Source organism: Acanthochromis polyacanthus, chromosome 21 (genome assembly GCF_021347895.1).
Source record: "Acanthochromis polyacanthus isolate Apoly-LR-REF ecotype Palm Island chromosome 21, KAUST_Apoly_ChrSc, whole genome shotgun sequence".
NCBI lineage: Eukaryota > Metazoa > Chordata > Actinopteri > Pomacentridae > Acanthochromis > Acanthochromis polyacanthus.
This window is the reverse complement of record NC_067133.1, coordinates 6,515,408-6,535,931: the sequence shown is the minus strand read 5'-3', so window position 1 is coordinate 6,535,931 and position 20,524 is coordinate 6,515,408. Positions and strand designations below refer to the sequence as shown.

The 20,524-nt window shown below is 39.8% G+C and overlaps 1 protein-coding gene across 4 annotated transcripts in view; it reads right to left on the bottom strand.

Moving 5' to 3' along the window:
• Nucleotides 1–458: 458 nt before the first annotated feature.
• The window catches only part of pdxdc1 (pyridoxal-dependent decarboxylase domain containing 1), a 31,838-nt gene continuing 11,772 nt past the window's right edge, over nucleotides 459–20,524 (bottom strand). For 2 of the 4 annotated variants that reach the window (XM_051940847.1, XM_051940846.1), the window contains exons 11-24: nucleotides 18,955–19,056; nucleotides 18,695–18,820; nucleotides 18,525–18,575; nucleotides 15,362–15,436; nucleotides 11,293–11,353; nucleotides 10,021–10,091; nucleotides 9,524–9,629; nucleotides 9,079–9,253; nucleotides 8,665–8,783; nucleotides 8,442–8,563; nucleotides 7,571–7,663; nucleotides 7,336–7,432; nucleotides 6,738–6,836; nucleotides 459–5,277 (exon numbers count right to left, since the gene is read on the bottom strand). In XM_051940847.1, the coding sequence (XP_051796807.1) occupies nucleotides 4,991–5,277; nucleotides 6,738–6,836; nucleotides 7,336–7,432; nucleotides 7,571–7,663; nucleotides 8,442–8,563; nucleotides 8,665–8,783; nucleotides 9,079–9,253; nucleotides 9,524–9,629; nucleotides 10,021–10,091; nucleotides 11,293–11,353; nucleotides 15,362–15,436; nucleotides 18,525–18,575; nucleotides 18,695–18,820; nucleotides 18,955–19,056 (1,584 nt within the window). In that variant the 3' untranslated portion in view covers nucleotides 459–4,990. The remainder of the gene's footprint in view (nucleotides 5,278–6,737; nucleotides 6,837–7,335; nucleotides 7,433–7,570; nucleotides 7,664–8,441; nucleotides 8,564–8,664; nucleotides 8,784–9,078; nucleotides 9,254–9,523; nucleotides 9,630–10,020; nucleotides 10,092–11,292; nucleotides 11,354–15,361; nucleotides 15,437–18,524; nucleotides 18,576–18,694; nucleotides 18,821–18,954; nucleotides 19,057–20,524) is intronic. The other 2 variants (XM_022208737.2, XM_022208738.2) reach the window with 1 other exon arrangement.

Here is a 20,524-nt window from a genome sequence, read left to right as displayed (position 1 = left end):
CCTCATAAATGTTACAGTTTGGCAGCATCTCAATCACCCAGAAAATCGCTGGAAACAAACTGCTGTGGACAGACTTTCAAAGTGAGTTCTTCGGTAGCATTGAATAACCCAGCATCACTGAGTATGTAAGACAGCCTAAAGATCTACAAGTTCAAGTGACCTGCAGGATGAGTGGCTGAAAATTCACCAGTCAATAACAGGACAGCTCTTAGAACAATGGTGTTTTCTATGTCAGGACATCTCCCAAAGAAGGCATTACTGAAAACTGTGTTTACAAACTAAAATAGGCTCATTTTTGATGTGTGTTTGCCACAAAGTATTTGTCCTCTAGTCTTCACATCAACAATCCACAAACTATGCAAAACCTTTGCAATCTTGGATTTGCAAAACTCCTGGGCATTTGTGGAGCAAATTTTCCCACTAATTAAAATAAGAAAAGGAAGACAATACAACAGAGATTTGCTAGGTTCATGATTTAATAAAAATCAGTTTGGTTTGCAACACACCAGTCTCCACTGCTGTTTACTATCTAGAGTCATTCCTTTTTCATTTCACTCATTAATTGAATTTCAATCACCTTTGGGCACAAGCGGTGTATCACAGCTGCATAACAACACAGAGGAAACCTGAATGGATCAACATATGACTCGCACAAAAAGCTCCCCTGTGATTATTATGTCTGATGGAATGAACAAGTGCCCGGTATGTGTGGTATGAATGCTCTCAGGGTAGGCTGCGGTTTTGAATAAACCCTCAGGCTTTAATGCGGTCCGACCATTAACTCCCCAGAGAATATGGCTTATTAATGAAATGAAGCACCTGAAGGCATACGATTCAAAATAATAAAAAAAACTCTGCTGTTAGATAAGCTGCATGATTTGATTATTTATTAGTAATTAATATTCTATGATCATAGGCATTCATCTGTTTTTATATACAAGCAGTGACACTTCTTCATTATAATGCAACACAGGATTTGCTTCCTGTGTTTTAAGAGACGGACATATTAACGAGAGCACCGCTAACTCCAGCCTAAAAATGACCGCAGAGTTGAATCAACACCTCGGAGGTTCACAAAGGGACAATTTGTTGCACTAGATTGTGCATGTGTTCAAATTACTGTTGCCAATTACAGTAGAGGTAAAAATCTAATGACTATGGGCCATTCAGAACTGATCCTGACAGAGGTGGGACAAGTCGAAAGCAGCCTTCCAGCATCAAAATAAAGCATTATATTCGCTTTCTGGTCGCTGATTAAACTGATAAAAATTCATCTCTGTGTATTAAAGTTACTCATTTGGATTTATTAACTGAATAAAATCCCTTCCTGCCTTAAAATGTCTAAGGATAGCCAACTCTACAGTTTTTCCCCCCTCTAAAACAGGGGTGTAAAACATACAGAAAAAAATTACAGAGACGACATCAACTGTAATCTTTCAATAAAAGTCACTGCTATTTTAAACCGTGCCGTCGTACATATTAACAGTATTGGTTCTTTAGATTTTGTTGTGCATGAAACCCCAAAGGTATCCGTAAAAGAATCAGAATTTTTGAGACTGGTATCAGGATGCTGCAGTTTTGAAGTGGAAACGCCCAACCATTGTGCTGACTGCCCCTCATGACAGTGTATAAAACACCGTATGGACAAGGCAACAAACAGAAGTGTCAGCAGAAGCAAATTAGTGGCATGTCTCGTATGATTTCTGAGCTGAATGTTTGCATGTTACACAGACAAACACATCTTTTCCTGCCCGTTTACGGAAGTGTAAAGTGAATCTTTTGCCAGGAAAATGACCAGCTTACAACATCCTTTATACTCTGGATGGAAAAAAAGCTATAAATTGAAGTCATATTGCTCATCTGTGCTGATTCTGTCCATCTCAGCTCCACACCTTGGGTAATCTACAATAAATCAGGAGCATATTTGTGTGTATTGGTCTGACTGTTTTGCCTTTTTCCTTTGAAGATATCAAGGTCTCACATCGCATAAATTCTGAAGGTAAGCTGCTGAGATTTAGCTTCCGTCCACTTATTGTTCAGTGTTCAAAATGTTTGCTGACTTAACAGCTGCATTCTATGACCAACTTACAACTGTATACAGGAAGACTTAATATGAGATGCATAGAGAGGTACTTGTAGAATTTGCCTGAACCTTGGAAAGTCGCATTAAATGACTCTGCGGAGACAGAAACATGTCAAAGTGGGTCTAAACTAGCAGTAAAACATCAAAAATAAAAGATTAAATATCACCGAACTTTGAGACAGTGACAGAATATTACACACAAAATAAAAAGTTCTTCATCAAACACATTCTTGCAAGGTGAGAAAGGCTTTGATTTACATTTGCATTAGAATCATACGACAGAAACAGTCATGAAGAAGATTCTGCTACATTTATACATCGTAGGAGAAATTGAACACAGAACAGTAGTAAAGTAATTATCTACACAACAAGTGCAATTTCTTTGTGGTCATTCCTTATCAGATATATATATTTCATCCACATTTCCCAAGAGACACAAGTCTGTACAGTGAATCTTCTACCAGCACCTAGCTCAAAGCACGAAACGACAAGTCCGGCCTAATTTGTGTCTTTGGCTTTCGTTCGAGGACGTTTTGTAATGTCACATTTTTACATGAAGGCACCACTACAGGAGCAAATTGAAACAGTTTTTCTCAAACCTACTGTGGCTCAGTTACTTCTGCTCATCTCCACATGACATGTAGATCATTGATAAGCCCAGAGGAGCTCCCATCACAGCAAAGTATACCTTCATCACACGCCTCCATTCTCTGCTCTTCTAATACTTGACTTTCTACAGGCTTGTCAACCCAAACACAGCCTGGGGAAGACTGCACAGCATCAGCTTTGAGGACTCTACAACTACATGATTCCGTACTGTCTTCTGATTGGCTGGTTAGGACTTTTGCGTACTGCAAGTGCTATGGTCATGACGGCACTTGCATTATGAGAATTTAAGAATCAGCTGTTGGTCTGGGAGATGAAGGACCATCATCTGGATGTTCTCATCAAGGTCAGACAGGTTAAAGTCAAACAGCGTATGGACGGTTGTTTGTGACATGAACAACACCGAACAGAGATTTTACAGTCATGGGAATAAGAGCATTTCAGAAGACGTTTTTGCACACAGCATGCTCGTAGGCAACAGCCTGCGGACGGGAACAAAAGATAACATTTTGAAGACGGGTGGGTGAAATTCCGGGTCTATCAGAATCCACCCCCCAACCTATTTGGACCTCTAATATACCGTAGTACTTGCAGGTATTTAAATGGTAATCCAGAAAATTTTCAGAAAAGGACAAGAACCTGTGAAGCATTTCTCCCTTGTAGCAACTATTTACTGTGATGTCATTATAGACAAAAATAAAAATATGTTAACATAATATTTTAAATTACTCTGACCCCTACTGAATGTGTGGTTGTAACAGGTGCTTGATTTTGAGTCAAAAAAAAGAAAAAAAAGACTGAAGACAGATTTGAAGAAAACAGTTTTCATATTAGAAGTCAACAGTGAAGAAAAGTCATGTTATTGTAGGAATAATGTCCTTGTTTTATGAGGAAAAAAATCAGAATATGTGGAGAATGAGCTTTAACTGCTCCAAGATAAACGCATATTTTAATACTCTGTAGTAAAGAGAGTATTTTGCCATGAAAATGACAACCACATAAGTTGGAACTACTCTATCTAGTCCAGTAACACGTGTTGCTCTTAATTTGTGATCTATTTCTGAAAACATGACTTAACTACCAGAATCCATGACCTTATCTTATAAAATTGAGAACATTTTGTTTTCTCTGCCTTGCACTGTATTTTATTCTTGTTAAAGTACAAATGTATCCCACAGTATGTCTTTTCCCCAAAAAATGCAACTTTATCTTGTACTTATTGAACTCTTGTAAAGATCTTGACCCTCAAACTTAATTTCTAATTAATCTAACCTAATAATTTCATTGCATGTGTTGTTAATGATTTTAGTCTTTATGGAGGATTTCTCCCCCCATCATAGCATTGTCGGGTAGTGCACACATCAAGGTGGTGTAAGCAGGTTACTGGTATTATCAGCAGTTTAAAAAAAAATGAAATACACAGTGATATTCCAATCTGTCTACATTGGCTTATTTATCATAAATTATTACAGAGTGGGTGAGTTACATATATGTTGTTGCAGAATATTTACAGCGAGGAATCTGATAGCTCGACAGCGACGCTGGTCCGAAGCGCAAAATGTGTTCATTTGACAAAAAAGGCTGCTTTTGGGGCGGGACTCAAAGTAGAAACAACCGGAGCTTTGGACGTATTTCAACTTTAAGTATTATCTGTTCCTAAACCTAGCAAAAAAAAACAAAATGGCGCCAAACCAAAAGCAAAGAGTGACTGGAAACAAACAAAACAATGTTTCCACGTGGTATTTAAAGCCCGCTCTACTGGGTGAAAGTCCACTTTATATCCACCTGCCCCACCTTCATCTGCAGAGTTTTCTTTATAAAGTGAAAGAAATTTGAAAGCAACATGGCTTGGATGGATGCAGGTCAACGGAAAGGAATAGCCGGAAAACATAGGCAGCTTTTATTACAAAACTAGTGTTTTTGCCTTGTGGACCAACGTAGCTGTTACACATTTTGTTGTGTGACTGAGTCGAACATTCAGTTTGAACATTTTAACCGCTGTGGTAATTACTTTAATATTGAGCTGCTTGATTTTGACTGAAGTTTTCATTTGAAAACATGGTGAATTAACTAATCCTGTGGAAAACAATTCTGTGTGCAATATGGCAATTCAATTCTTCCTTCACTTTGACATCATAGCTGTGCTGAAACAATAAGGCCAAGACAAACAGCCCAAGCTAGCTCCATCACCGTTACCCTTCAATAAGTTATATTCATAATGTAATACACCTTTCTTCATAAACTCTGTTAGGCTGGTTCCATGTACAGGACGGTTGGAGGACGTCTGCAGAAAGAGTCGTCCTATCTGCTACTCTGCTTCACCTCTTGGCCTTCAGGCTGCCTCTCTTTTGTCGCCTCCTCAGCCTCCACCTGTGAGGGTACCTGCTCACAAGACCCCTGGATCTTCTCCGTTGTGACATCGCTTGCAGTGTCACTTGGAGTCTCTAGTGCAGTTGGAGAGATGGGAGGTTGGACGCTGCTGCGCTCAGGGACACTCCTCTCCATAGCCGTGTCGTCAGCTTGTCCGATGGAGCTGGTTTCACTTATGGAGTCTGATCCTGGCCCGGAGCGCTGGAACAACCTCTGACCTGTGGCACAAGTTAAATGTCAAGAACGATTGTGTGACAGATAAAGCTCACAGAAAGCAAAAGCAAATTACTGCTCAAACCAGACATCAAATTGCAAAATTACAGCTATTCTCTGACAATGCCTGCAGGACGAAGCTCCAAACCTGAGGGAGTGCGGTTCTGGCTAGTATGTTGGCCATGAGCTTGTCAATGACAGTACTTCACTGAATAGACTATGAGTTGTAAATTCCTTCCCAAACTTACAGAATGTGAAGTAAAGGGGAACTTCGTTTTTTTTCAACCTGGGGTCTGTTTCCAAAACACCGGTTTTGGTGCGAGCTCTTGCACGATTTCGGAACGAGATTTGCGTTCTAGCGTCCTGAGATTTGGATACAGACACAACAAAGAGCGATCGCCAGGTAATGTGGAGGTTTTCGTTCACTTCTCATCTCTAGTATGTTGTGGGACACTTATTGAGACTATCTGAGCCGGTCGGTGTGGGGCACAAAGCACGTTAGGGCGGACTTTGACGCGGGGGGGCCAGCTGCCCCATAGTTTTCGCTAGCTGAGCTGCTAGCTGAGCTGCTAAGCTGTCTGCCTGGCTAAATACTGGAGCTATGTCAAAAATTCATTTCTCCGTCACTCACATGTATGAAATTACATATGGAAACAGACCCCAGGTTGAAAAAAAACAAAGTTCCCCTTTAAACCGATTGTTGCTTTGGAGCAAAAACATTTTGTTGACAAGTGTTGCCAGCAGGTGGTGCTACAGACTACATTACACATGACTGTACTAAACAGAGAAGAAGAAGTCGGAAAGACAAGAAGCATAGGGTCAAACAAACAAAACTTATTCTATCTATGAAGAAGACGATAAACTGAGGAGAAGTCTTCAGGAACCGCTTTTCATTGGCCATGTTTCAGCTGTCAAGACAATGCAGTAAATGGGGAAAAATGATCAGTCACGTGAATTAGATGTTTACGACATTAGCACTTATTCAAAAGGGTGTTTTTGTTTAAAACTACCTTAGATGAACACAAAATCTTTTTTTTTTTTTTTATTGGGAAAGCTTTTCTTCTTCAGATTTTACCATTTCAAATCACACTTTTCTAATGTTATACTTGAAAATGCACTTAAAATGCAGAATGGAAACATGGCTACTTTCTGATGTGTCCTTTTATACAGTGTATGTAAGCTTCTGGTCTCAAGTGTACCTAAAATCTCTTTCTTCACTGGTTGGCTTTTATAATTAAATATCAGCCAGAAAAAAATTAGTTTTACTGAGAATAGCTTCATAACAATCAGACAACAACAACTGAAAAATGTCAGTGAATTAAAGCTTTTTATAAAAAGAGAATGGCGAGTATGACATGCTGACTTTACCATGTGAATAAAAACAGCTCCACAATGTGCACTTGAGGTTTGCCTCTTGTTTGAATAACGGATCCTATTCGAAAACACACAGGATGAGCTATCCTACCTGGCAGTCTCTTTGAAGAAGAAGTGGGAGCATCTTGAAGGGACTGCTTTCCTGCCTGGGCCTTGGTAGAGTAAGTCACCTCTGTGGAATCCAGGGAGCCTAAAGACACAAACCATTAATATTCACACGTATGTTACATATACACTGACGAACACTTACATACTTGGGGACAGGATGTAATACAGGTATCGTCTTTAGAAGAACTAATCTACAGTCTTTTCTACGGTTACAGCATTGCTATGTGCAGAGCTTTAACTATAGTTAAATCCTGCATTATTCTTTTTATTGATTATACTTTTCACTTTGGCGATATTCGCTTGAAAAAACTTAAATGTGGCTTGCCTCGCCTTGCCTCGTCTTGTGAGCAACCCTTTTCTTGTAGTTATGACATAGAAATAACTAGAGCATCAGCTGTTCACAGTTTACGGTGTATTAGAATGTTTTAGAATGTGGCAGAAATTACCAGTATCATTTGGAATGGTATAGTAGCTGCATTTTCTTAAAATTATGTGGCACTATGAATGTTAGATGTTGCAAGACAAACAGTAGGAGCATTGCAATGACTATCAACGCCCCAATAAAAAGCAACATGCCGTACCTGCAGCTAGGTTGAAGGTCCTTCCCTTAATGGAGCTTTGAACTGGGGAGAACCAGTTCAACACAGAGCCAACCAGAGGAAGCTGCCTCAGCATCCCCTTGAACACACAGACATGGAGGAAGTCATATATTTAAATCACTTTATCCACAGAGCTGCATGTAGAACTACAACACTCACAGTCAGTAAAGCAAAAGAGTATACAATATTATGAGCGACATCCATTTTAAACACGAACCTCTTCAATGAGCTTCTCCTCGTTAGCCTTTTGCAGCTGCAGCTCGGCCTCCAGGATGCCTTTCCTCACCACCTCTGTCATGTTCTCCAACAGCTACACAGGAAACATGTTTGGAAACGTGAAACAACCACCAAAGCTGGAGCATAATTTAGAGGAGGTATTCTAATACATACATATAATATCAGTGAAGGCTCCTCAACACTCTCTAGATCACTCTGGTGGATTTTCCTTCTCATTTACTTCTAAACTAAAGTCTGACATTTACTGTTTAGATCTTTAGATCAAGCAGACGTTTTTGTACTTCTACTGCGCTGAACCTAAAGTGATGAGCAGCCTAAGCAAACAGCCAGATTAGGACTAACACGAGGAACAACTACTTTCGGCAAACCAAAAAAAAAAAAAAAAAAAGGAATTTATCCTCTTTTCATTCATTCCAAAAGGCAGACACTCTTTGAATTCATCCCTATTCAAGATGAAACCTGTTTCACTCTTTGCTTTTGAGTATCGCTAACGCAGGACTTTTACAGTATTTTTCTCTGTGGGATTTTAATAGTTTAGTGAAGAAAACAGTTACAGTAGTTCTTCTACCTCTAACACCAACAATCAGTCAGAGAAAGAGTGAAAAGACAGTAAGATCGAGCTTATCTGGAGCTTCCAAATCACTAAATCCTTCTGTTCTGTGCTCTGAAAGTGAAACAAAAATTCTGAGCAACAATTCAGTAACCACCTGCCCAGTGCACAGCGTTCCTGCCATCTTCAGGAGGCGCTGGGTGCAATGCAAGCCAAGTGGTGGGCAAACTTAAACTGAATGCACTTTTTTCTTACTATTCATTGGCCTTCATGTATCCTATAAAGTGAGTATGGCAGTTACCCTTCCACTCTCCACTATGTCCCTTCCCAGGGCGGCTATTGTATCCACTAGCTCGCAAACATCCACATCCTCAGTCACCATGCCCACAAAAATACAGTCGTCCTCTGTTCCAAACTCAGAGCCTGGAATGAAATATAGAGAAGAAAAAGAGAGACAACAGAAATGTTAAGTAATAGGAATACCGTGTCTCTCACAAGCCCCTCAGATGTGAAGACTTACTAACCAGAGGAGAAGATGATGTCAGTGTCGAGCTCTTGTAGTTTCTTCAGCAGCTCAGTGTTAATTTTCTCCAGCTCCTGCTTCCTCCTGATCTCATCCATTCCATCAGCCTGTGGCTCGTACCTGAACAGAAACACATCCATCACAGCCCCATGCTTGATTCCTACCACAGCAGATCTTGTCACTAAATTGTTAAACACACAGTAATTAAAAGTAAAACTTGCAACTGTGCTTGATTCATCTTTGAGAGAAGTCTTGTTTCATTCAGACAGAGATATCAAATATGTAGATGTGTGATGGACCAATCTGAGCTGAAAATAATCCACATCTCAACAACTTAAACATTCAAGAGCCTTTTAAATCAATTAGATTTTCTCTTTCATACAAGAAGATGAACGTATAGTTCACCCAAGCTTACCGAACAGCTCCAAGGCCAGGCCAGCTGTGCTCCTCTATGTATCTAAGAGAGGGTGAATGTCGGTGGGTCTGCTCTCTGAAGTCCTGTATTAGGCACAATGTGGAATTCATCACAGGAACCACCTCCATCAGCTTCACTACCAGGTCCTCAACATCCTCTTGCTGGGTCCCCAGGACTGGACGGGAGATAGAAGTCAGTTTTCACTCTCGCTATCAATATTTAACTGTGTCCCAAAAGTTAGTTTTCCCCATAAAAACAAAGCTCAAAGACTGAATATTCCCCTAGTATTCCCCTCTTTCACGTTGATCCCAGTTTTCAGTCTTTCAGGCATGGTGACATGTTCAAACATGTTGTCCAGCGGGGAGAATGAGCTTTTGGGACACGGTGTATAAATAGATAAAAGCAGAATGTTATGCTTGCGTGTCTGTGTGTGCTTTCACGCCACCTGCAGCAGTCACGAGGGGGCTGAAGCGAACACAGGTACCCTCTTCTTCAAGCTCCACCACATCTACTCCAGAGGTGGGAACCAGCTGAGCCAGCTGTTCACCTAGCTATACACACAAAAATTAAAAAAAGAAAAACCCAGTATAAGTAACCAGTTTTGTCAGTCAGCACCAACAACACAACTTTGTTTTGTTCAGAAAAAGGGTTTTAATTCTGTAAACTTTTTTTGTTTTGTAACACACACAAAGCTAGCAACACCCTCCACCATAATCATAAAAATGCTAAATGAGGGAATATCTTTTTGGAGAGAGTTGAAGTATTAATGACAAGGAACACTCAAGCTGCTGTAGCATTGTGTGGTGAAACAAGACTGCACTGAGACACTTATGTTTTTTTCTTATTTTAATTTGTCACCCACTTCTAGATTTGTGCAGCTTTTACTAGCATTAGCCCAAACAGACAAGCTACAGTACATTTTTAAGAAGGGAAAACACTCACCCATCTGTTGAAGGCATCAAGGACCTCTTTCTCTCCAGCACAGAAACCCTCCACTGAACCCTCATGGGATGCTAGCAGCATGGGAAAAGACAGAAAAATGGAATACAGCAATGTCAACTGTTACTGTACTTTTTTTGTCATAGCAATGCATCGCTCTAAAGCTGCTACAGTGACAGTCAGTGGGAGGTGGAGTTAGCTCACTGATGTAGTTTATATCATTTCAGTGAATAGTTGAAGTCACATTTACACATGAAGCTCAGAGCACCATTTTTCCTACGTATTTCTCCAAATCTTACATTACAACAAAATAATCATCTTCCGGCAAATAAACAATGAGACGCTTTAATTTATTTTAATGAAGGAAAATTACATTTCAGTTCCTTTCCCCTTCAATGTATACGTTTTTAAAAAAAATAGGTTCTTTGAATTTTGCAAGAAGGGATCAGAACAAAGAGGTCATAGCTGTAAACAAAAATAGTTTCAGCTTTCATCAGGACATCACACCAGTGTATGCAACACAGTTAGTAAAGCAGATTTTGATTAAGATGACCATCCTATCTCACACCATGCAACTTTTTTCTTCACCTGAACATAATTTCATCAGCTAGAGCATTCTAGGATTTACACAGGTTTGTCCATGCTTTTATTTTTTCCAGTGGATCTGCTTAAAACAGTTCTCACCCCAGCTTCTCATCATACTTTCACAGTCTCCCTTCATCTGATAACAGTCAGACAAGTAACAACATGTCAAAAAAACAACAAAAAAAAACTTGCGGGTCATTGGCAAGAGTCAACTAAGAGGAATGTACATGCATTTTATTTTATTGTTCTCCTGGAATCACATAGTGTCTGCTACAGAGATGACAGTTAAATGGTCAGACTCACTGATTGATATTGCTCTGAAGCTGAAGCTTTAGGAGAAGCCACTGACTGAATGTTAGATAGTGAATGCCATGGACAGGCACTGGAAAAAAAGTCTCATTTGCATCAGGCTACTCTTCAGACTGCTGTATCTGAAAAACACGTACAGAGCGTGTCTCTGGGTTAAAGATTGTGCTTCTTCCTCAGTCCTGCTACACTAAAATTCCCCATTTCACCACCCAGTATTGCAAGCTCAACCATCCTACTGCCTCCATTAAACATTATACATCAACTTTTATCGTCTTGTCGGAAAATTTACATAAAATTTATCATAAAAAGATTAAGATCTGCAGCTGCTGTACATTACTGTCTTTATTTTATGTATATTAGCCTGGAGTGTGAGATCCTCACCAGCACTCATTTCTTGGGAAAACTTGAACAGGACCACAGGAGACTTCAGTTCATCCTCCACCTTTTGGACACACAGAGACACAGATCAGGAATTGGGGGCATTCATTATGATGCTTAGATTAGTGATCTATCTAACATGCAAAACAATTAGAATCCGGTTGAAAGGGTGCAATGCGAACATGTATTTCAAAGTTTGCCTTTTGCCCATGCCTACTTAAGCAACTGTATGTTCTGTCAGTAAATTCACATACAGTTTTTGTTTGAGTTATCAAACCGCTCTGTAAGGTGGTGGCGCCCTGAGTCGTTGCCTCTCAGTGGTATGGAGCAGCCCAGTCCAAAGCTGTGGCTCCAGCTGGCCGTCACACAGTGGCTCAGCTGACACTTGATTCAAATTAATACAACAATTGTGTATATTTTCTAGTGCAAACCAATTAATGCATGGGATTGGGCATTTCAAATACTCCATTACCACTGTAAAATACTTCAAAAGCAAGCCTAAGTACCATGCAACCAGGTAATTGATGCCAGCAGCACCTGGGCACACCTGTGCCTTTCAGCATATTACCCATGGATGGTGTCTTCAGTTTGGAATTACCTTAATAGCAGGAGCGAACTAAGCTAAGCTGATTAACGAGAATTCAATTCAGCAAACATCTCAATTCGGTGAAGTTACACATAGTAGATTTCATAATTTCTGAACCACTGAGACAGGAAATAAAACCTCTAGTAAGGCCCATCAGCAATAGCATCCAGGTGAGAGATAAAGGCAAGCATCATGCCTGGATGGGACTGACAGTGAGGCTACTGTTTCCAGGATGTTGGTGTGAGGGTCATGAATAATTCGCAAGCATGTGTAGTGCCGTCAAGTTAGAAAACTAAAAAAGTTGTTTTAGTTTATCCTCAGTATGCTTCGAACAAAGATATGGCCAGATCAGAAACAGCTTATGATGATACTGTCGATCTATTTTTGTAATTTTCCAAAATAAACCAGGTGTTGGAGGTGTGACAATAAATAGAGTTTGAGCTGATGCTCATTTTAGTGACAAAAAAAGACTTCTGTGACACAAAATCGAGTGCAAAACCATGATGCCTCCAAGAAGCCTCATAAAATGTCAAAGAAAAGTGCAACATCTCCCTTATGATCACATCTCACCTTCTCTTTAGCCACACCATTTAACATGGAAATTTGACAAATGCATGAATATTTATACCTTTCCATAAATACTTAGTACACAAACTAAGACCTTAAGCGTTTCAAGATTATTCCAACAGCTGGGAAATTTGCATTGTTACAGCAAAGTGAATAGTGACAAAAATTTTGTACAAATTCTTCCATTGGTAGAAATTCAGACATTACACATATTCCACTGCTATTGGACTGAGTGATACTGCACAGGTTCTTTGGTGAGTAGGAAATACTAGTACTGCCCACGTTCTTGTATAAGAAAAAAATCCATTGTACAGAGACTTGGTAAATGTATAAAATATTCATAACACAAGGGTTTCAATGCATTGATGCTGCACCAGAGTGTTTGGTCTACTGGAAGCTGGTTGTGAAGTCTGACAGCAGCATAAAGTAAAGATCAGTGGGATCTCTACTTTACACATTGCAGGTGAAGCTGTCAATGACAGCGCTGTCTAGTGCTGTCAGAGAGTTCTGCAGGGGGCGGGATGTCTTCTCCAACAGCTTAGCCAGCATCACCACCTCCACTGGGTCAAAGGGACATCTTAAGAAGACTTGAGATGATGCCCATCTTTCTCGCCTTGATCCACTGGGTTTCTCACCTGGTTTGTTGTGAGGGTCAGGTTAGCTAAGTGCTGACAGTAGAAGGTGGTAGAGAGGGGGGGAAGGACATGGGTCTAAAAGTCCTGTAGATGTTCAGTTTGGTAGTAAGATGATTGCTGTAGGAGGTGCTTGCAGAACAAGTGGAGGGACAGTTGATTTATTGAATGCACTGAAGATTAAGTTCAGGTCATCTGCCCGCTCTCTGTCTCCCTCAAACTGGCGGCAGGTTTTTTGTGGCCAGAGATGGTTTTCAGGTCTCTATAGACCCCACTGAGTTTGCTCAGCTGCTCCTTCATCCTCATCCTGTCGCTGCTCCTCCCCTCCCTCATTCTCCATCTCCTCTATACAACCTTCAGCTCCTCTTTCTTTCCTGAAATAAATCTATTTTTTTTTCTCAAATAGGCCTGTAAGTTAGGAATAATCCACGATTTGCTGTTTGAGAAACATCGTATAGTTGTGAAGGTACAACATTGTCCAAACAGTGGTAGTCCCTCTGGTGCTGGGTCAGCAATGCTAACTCATCTCTGTAGTTATTCTCTAGATCAAAGACACCGCTATCCAACTTCACCAACCAACAAAGACAGCAGAAACATCTTGATGTAAAGATTGGAGCATAGCAATCATGCAAACAAAGAGAAATGCACAGAGGTACTCAACACAGCGGATGATCACACCAAAATCTTCAACCTGTCGCTGTCCACATCCATCATTTCACCCTGCCTGAAGACTTCAACAATCCCACTGCTAAAAAAGGTCCATCATAAGTGTGTTGAACGAGTAAAACTTTCAACTGCAGTTGCTGCTGTCAAACCAGGGTTAGGGTTTAGGAGGGCAAATACTTTTTCACAGGGCTGATACAGGTTTTAAATAATCTCTAAAGAATCATTTAAAAACTGCATTTTGTGTTGTGTGGGTTATCTTGGTCAAACATCACATAAACATAAATATTAGTTTGATGATCTGGAAAATTCAAATGTGAGAAATATGCAAAAATAGAAGACATCAGTACAATACTTTTTCACAAAACTGAATCAAATATTGGGGAAAGTTGATGTGTGCAATGAAGAAAAACTCCATTTGATATCAGGGTACCCGATCATATGCCGCTACACTAGCAAGGTGATCATGCCACTCTGTAACTGATGGGACATGACCTGTGACCAATGTTTGTCTAGTCTGATTCACTGGATGTAGGTTGCGGGTATAAGCCTACTATTGGTTTGCATCGTCCCCCCCTTCCACTGTCTGCATGTGGCAGTTTTTTTCGCCGCAGGCTACAGCAACAGCAACCTCTAGCAGGAAACTACCGCACTGAAAATGAAACTGAAACGCAGGTTTTGTCTGGCTTTGGTGGATTATCCATTTTAATGACCGTGCTCGTCTTCCTGTGTGCAAATGTTCCACCCAAAAAAATTCAATTGTCACTATTTTAAAGGAGGACCAAGCAACAATATTTGCTTAGCACCACCCACAATGACTGCGATAAAGAAATACAAACAAACCAGAGCATGTTTTGCTCTACAGCAGAATGACAGTGTGGTGCAACCAGACCATTACTTTCTATAGAATGAGCCGGCAAAGTGAATACAGCCAACAGTTCTTTGGACGACATTGTGAATGGATGTCAAAAAGCTCTGTACTTCAGCACAGTACCATAGGACATAAGTTAACATACCCTCATCACACGCACTTCTAGCACCCAAAATTATGTTTAAGCCTAACCCTATATAGTCTAAAGGGAAGTCCAATACTCTTCACTGATGATAAGAATTTCATTTGCCATGCTCTTTATATTACGTAGGATGTTTACTCATTCTTTATTTGTAAACTTCTTGGCTAGATGATTGTAATTCCTTATTATCAAGATGTCCCAACAACCAATAACACTCTATAAAAATCTAGTCTAGTGGTCTAATGACACTTCATGTATTTACTTGTTAAAAGAAACAATGGAATCAACCGCACATTGCATATTCATTAATTATTCATGACCCTTGTATTTCGTCCAAAGGCAACAAAACATTTTGAGTGTGGAGAGGCATTCCCAGAAGTACCTCAAAGAACATGCCTGAGTGGTCCACATCCTAAACAATTAGGAAGAAGTGAACAGTCACAGTTCATCAGCCAATGGAGACCCAAATACCGCTGAGCTGAGGGTATGTGGTAGGTGAAGGAAAATGTTTAGGAGTGACAGGAAGAGAGAAAAGGAAAAAAAACAAAACAACGGGAGGGCAGTTTGAAAGGGGTTGTGAAGGAGATGGGAAAAGGCTTGGTCCCACCTACAATAGAGAGCATGAGAGAGCCCAGAACGTCCCGCAGTGAAGCCCCGGAGATGGGCGGGATCGGTGACACCACGCCCTGGAACCAAGGTAACCCACACTGACTTTCACTACAAAAAAAGACTCATACATAGACTGCAGAAAAGAACTCATACAAACCAGACTGCTGTGTCTTTCTCCTTCTTTTATCAAGCTGCAGTGAGTCTGAATACACCAACACTCTGATTGTTCACTGGATCTGAAGTGTTGCAGTGCTACTAATCCAGGTACCCAATTTACTTTACATTATATCTCAAGCAAAGTCTGCTTCCTTGATACTGTTTAAGTATCATTTTCCAAGCCGTGACAAGGAAGATCTCAAACACACCCTATAGAAACAAGTGGTATTTGTATACACATATATATACATATATATGTATATACACATATATACAGTGCTTAACAAATTTATTAGACCACCACCCAGTGTAAGGTGTTTGCCACCACTGTACAAAAAATTAACAGTATTGCTGATTACCAAAATATTTTTTCATGTTTCTGTAATGGTTGATGCTACAGGTACGGACGGACCCGTACCTGTAGCATCTGTACTAGAGGTACGGACCCGTTAAGGTCACTGAAGAGCTGGCGCCGGTTAACTACTATTTGCTGCACATTACAGGCAGTTTATATGAATGACTTTGACGGCGAACATTGTATAATTTAACCAAAAATACACCGTCTCCTCTCACACTTTAGACATTGCAGTTTTTACGCTTTTAGACGCCGTGTCTAAATTGTTTGAAGTCCAGTTCCTATTAATTAGTTTACCGCGTTCAGTGGTGGAAGCGGCTGACGAACTCCATTGCAAATGTTCCCATTTAATTTCGGACGCTAATTTACAAGATAAAGTTGAGGATGTCGAATACGAAACAAACACTCGTGAATGGTGAGGAGCAGCTCTTTAATTCGGCATGAATTAAAAAAAACCACAAACTCGATTTACTATGATATTGTGAGATTTGTTTGTGGTTATGTAACTTAGCCATTCAACAGAGTCCGCTAACATTAAAGTGACTGACGTGCAGTGTCTGTGTTGACAGACGTAGAAAATACGTCAGGGTTTTGTTTAGGTTGTTAATATGTAATAGTCTGTCGCTACTTTTGAAGGTAAAAAAAATATTTGTAGTTTGCTGGCTGTTAGTTCCGCCATTTGTTTTGTTTGCTGTTTGTGCTTTATTAGAACAGGGTCACGTGAATAAAAAGTTTTGCTATTTTTAATAGTAGTGCTGATTTCAACCCCCAAATCGCTGTCCGTGAAAAAGTCAGATAATGATATTTATAAGACATTATGTATGATAGAAAAGAGAACAGCAGATGACTGACATGACAGGCTCGGCATGCAGATTCACCTCGAATCACGGAAGCGCCTTCATCACTCGGATTACCAAGCCGGCTCATTAATATTTATGTACGTCGGATTACCAGCCAATCACAAAGCGCGTTCATCAGCCGGCTCATTAATATTCATATCCGTCTCATTAATATTTATGGTAAGGGAAAGTGCCGTATCCGTAGGCCACAGGCTACGGTACGGGTCCGTATCTGTAGACACTACCTTCTGTAATGGTTAATTTGCCAGTAAGAGCAAACTCTTGAATCAAAATGATATCCTAAATGCTAAAATATAATTCTTGCTGTTGTCAATAAATTTTCAAATTTACTCTACATTATTGGCTGTAGGTTCATATACCGAGAAGACAGTGACCCCAACCATGCTTCAAAGCTGTGCAGAGACTACTGGACCAAGAAAAGGGAATCTGGAGTAGTGGAACTGATGGACTGGCCAAGTCAAAGTCCAGACTTGAATCCCATCGAACAGATCTGGGGTTTATTGAATTCAAAATAGATCACAGAAAAGTTTCATCCAAAGTAAATCTATGGGAACAGCTAGAAACTATTCGGAAAAAATACATTAAAACAATGCCTTGCAAAAAAGCAAGCTGTTATCAGGGCCAAAGGAAGTCATACAAAATATTAAGATTTTGGTTAATATATGTGAATAAGGACTATTTAGTAGTTCCAGTTTGTTATCTGCCTAGTAAACAATGACACAATTTTTAATTACAAAAAAGTTTTTGGCAGATTTCTGAAATATTTTTCTCATTTTTATAACAGGTGATCCAATAAATGTGTTAAGCACTGTATATATAAAATTAACGCTTATCTAAGATCCAAGATGCTCCAAAATCTTATCAATTCTTTTTACTACACAGGAGGAGTCATTTCAAGTTTTTCACATATGCTGCTCAGTGCTTAGGAAAAGCTGAAACAGACAAAAGGCCTCCAGTTTCATGGTGGTATTGTGAGACTAAAAATGTAGGGCGGACTAAAAGTGGCAGCATGCATCTGGTTAAGTTAGTTCAACAAAGGTTTACCTGTCCAGTTTTAGCTAATCACTGATAACTCATGAGTCAACTGTAAAATCCTGGCAGCTCAGCTCCTTACATGGCATATTTAAAGGTGGTGATGCTTTTTATTTTCATCAGTACAAGTCATTTGCATGAAAAATCAAAACTAGCAATCAATGTGAAATGTGTCTAATATCCTCAGCCCTTAACATATGCATTATTTCCTTCCATTTGGGAAACAGAATTTGATAAAAACTATAGCGACCAGCTGCTTTTGGAAATAAATGTGTCTTTATTGAAAGTGAAAGTATAGATTTAACAGGCATTTCTAAAGATTCATGTCCTCAGAATGAGCCACTGGGATTTGAGTTGAGAGCCGCAGAAAGAACAAAAGCCATTAAACATGATGAGATGGACAAGCACTTCCAAGATTATTTAAAGTTTATGACAGTTACAAATCCCAAACAATAATGCTACACCTATCTTTATATTGTTCAGAATGAACAATGCTGAAGTTCTTTGAATGTATGTTTTTCGCATTCTCATGTGACGTCATCTTAATATTTAAGTGGCTGTTGACACTACCAGCATTATGGGCCCTTGTCTCCAATGTACCACCATGAAGCAGCAGACCAGAGTCATAATACATACAGTTTTTACTAAAGTGCAAAGACACATGTGAAAAACCAATGCATGCATGCTAACATGTCTGAAGCCTGAGCAGACACCTTTATCACTATGTTGTTATTTATTGCAGAATATTTCGAAAGCACCTACCGATGTTTTGATGGAAGTGACAGATTTTAGCTTCTGGAGGAGTTGCTGGCTCTGGAGGGGAGACATTAAGGTCAAACATGAAGAGTGAAGACATCTTAGGCTGCTCTGAAGAAGGTCTGTTAACATGTTATATCAAAAATTAAAAGGAGGATGAGTGAAGTGATGCTCACCAGACTGGTGGCATGTCTGAACTTCTGAACAACTCCACTGTGACCGAGGTACTGCAGGGAGAGCCAGAGAGGCAGCGCTCGCAGCTTCTCCACGGGCTGGCTGGGGGTTAAACCTGCTGCCAGAGACTGAATGACAAAACACAGAGACACATAGGAGTGAGCCAGACAGCAAAGCCACAAGCCTGGAGAGGATAATCAAAAAAATGCGACAAAAGTTGACAGAACATGCACTCTTGATGCTGAAAAGGATATGCACTAACCAGTGCTGGGTCTTCATGTCTGTAGAGGGTGACAGCAGTTACAGCAGGCAGTCCCAGCCACTGACCTGGTGTCAGCGTCATACTGTCACTTCTGGTGGCTGCCTGGAGGGGGCAGACGAAACCATGGTATGGAACACATAATGCAAATTTCATTTAAATAAAAAAAATGTTTGTCACAAACTTATTTTCCTGTGTCCAGTACTACCACTATGACTAACCCAAATGTAAAGTTTGGGGGCAGATTGGACAAGGCATATTTGAATTTCAACAATTTCCGTTTTCATTTTGAAACATTAAAATTTGCCATGTCAATTCCATGATGAGCAACAATTCCAACTTTAGATCACAAAATTTTAAGTTGGTTATTTATCCAGAAGGAATTTGAAAATGGAAAAACTGCATACCGTTGGGTTCAGGGTATTGGACCAATAAGCTATTTCGTACATCTTAGGAATAATATATTTTGGCATTCGAACTTTAAGTAGTAAAGTAAGTTTAAGTAGGTAAAATGTAGCACAAGGGCTACTTTCTTGACATTCTCCAGAGAGTACTATGGAGCAATTGTATCAAACCCATGGCAAAGATCCATAAAAAGAAAACTGTAATCACTTATGTGTATGGGAGACATTTGGGTATTTTCAAGGATTTTTAGCCTCTGAAAAACAGCTTCCTGTTTCATGCTGCATATCGTGTCGCCATTGTAACACCATTAGATGAAAGCTGCGATGCTTCACTAACTGGCATCATCAATGTTTTACGACCAAGTTTTAGGAGGATGCGGTAAACCTGTTAGGAGTGGTCTTTCAAAATATAGGTCCAATAATTTTTTGTTGCCAGTAGATGGCACTGCGATGCCGATTCACTACTGGTGTGTTCGGAACAGCACTCTTATCAAACAGGTGAGATCGGGGAAAGACGATTTGATTCAAATTACAAGCACTCATTTTCTAATGTCAAAACACACTGTGTCGCAACAGTGTTCAATAAAAACTGCCAAGCTTTCCAAAATTTTATCAATAAGGCTTTTATGACCGAATTTAAGGTGGATCTAGTTAAAATGTCTGTCAGAGATCGTAACATTACAGCACCTGTAACAGCCTGTTATCAGTCTGTGGCATTGCGACTATAAATAAATACTGACTTGACTTGCTCAGACAGGGATTTCTTATCAAGTACGAGAAATCTCACTCAAACTGCACTAAACACTTTCAATTCACAACTTTTCATGGCAGAACATCAGAAACAGTGTAAAATTAAAATAAAACCTCAAAATTATTATGAATTTGTATCACTGAGATTTTTAGATGACACCAGTTTAATTTGAAGCTGCTGTTATTGTCACTCGAGTCAAGTGCAAATTTTGCAAATGGCAAAAACTGTGCAAAAAGGCGCAGTCAATTCTAAATGGCTTACTTCTTGTGGGACTCCTACCACTCCAAGAAGCTTTCTCATATGTCTGGACATGAAAACTGAAAAGCTGCACTGCTCAGTATCAGTGAAGTCTTATAAGTGACGAAATTTTAGGTGGCACTTGTTATCTAAGAGGATTTCTCACGTCTAGACATGATAC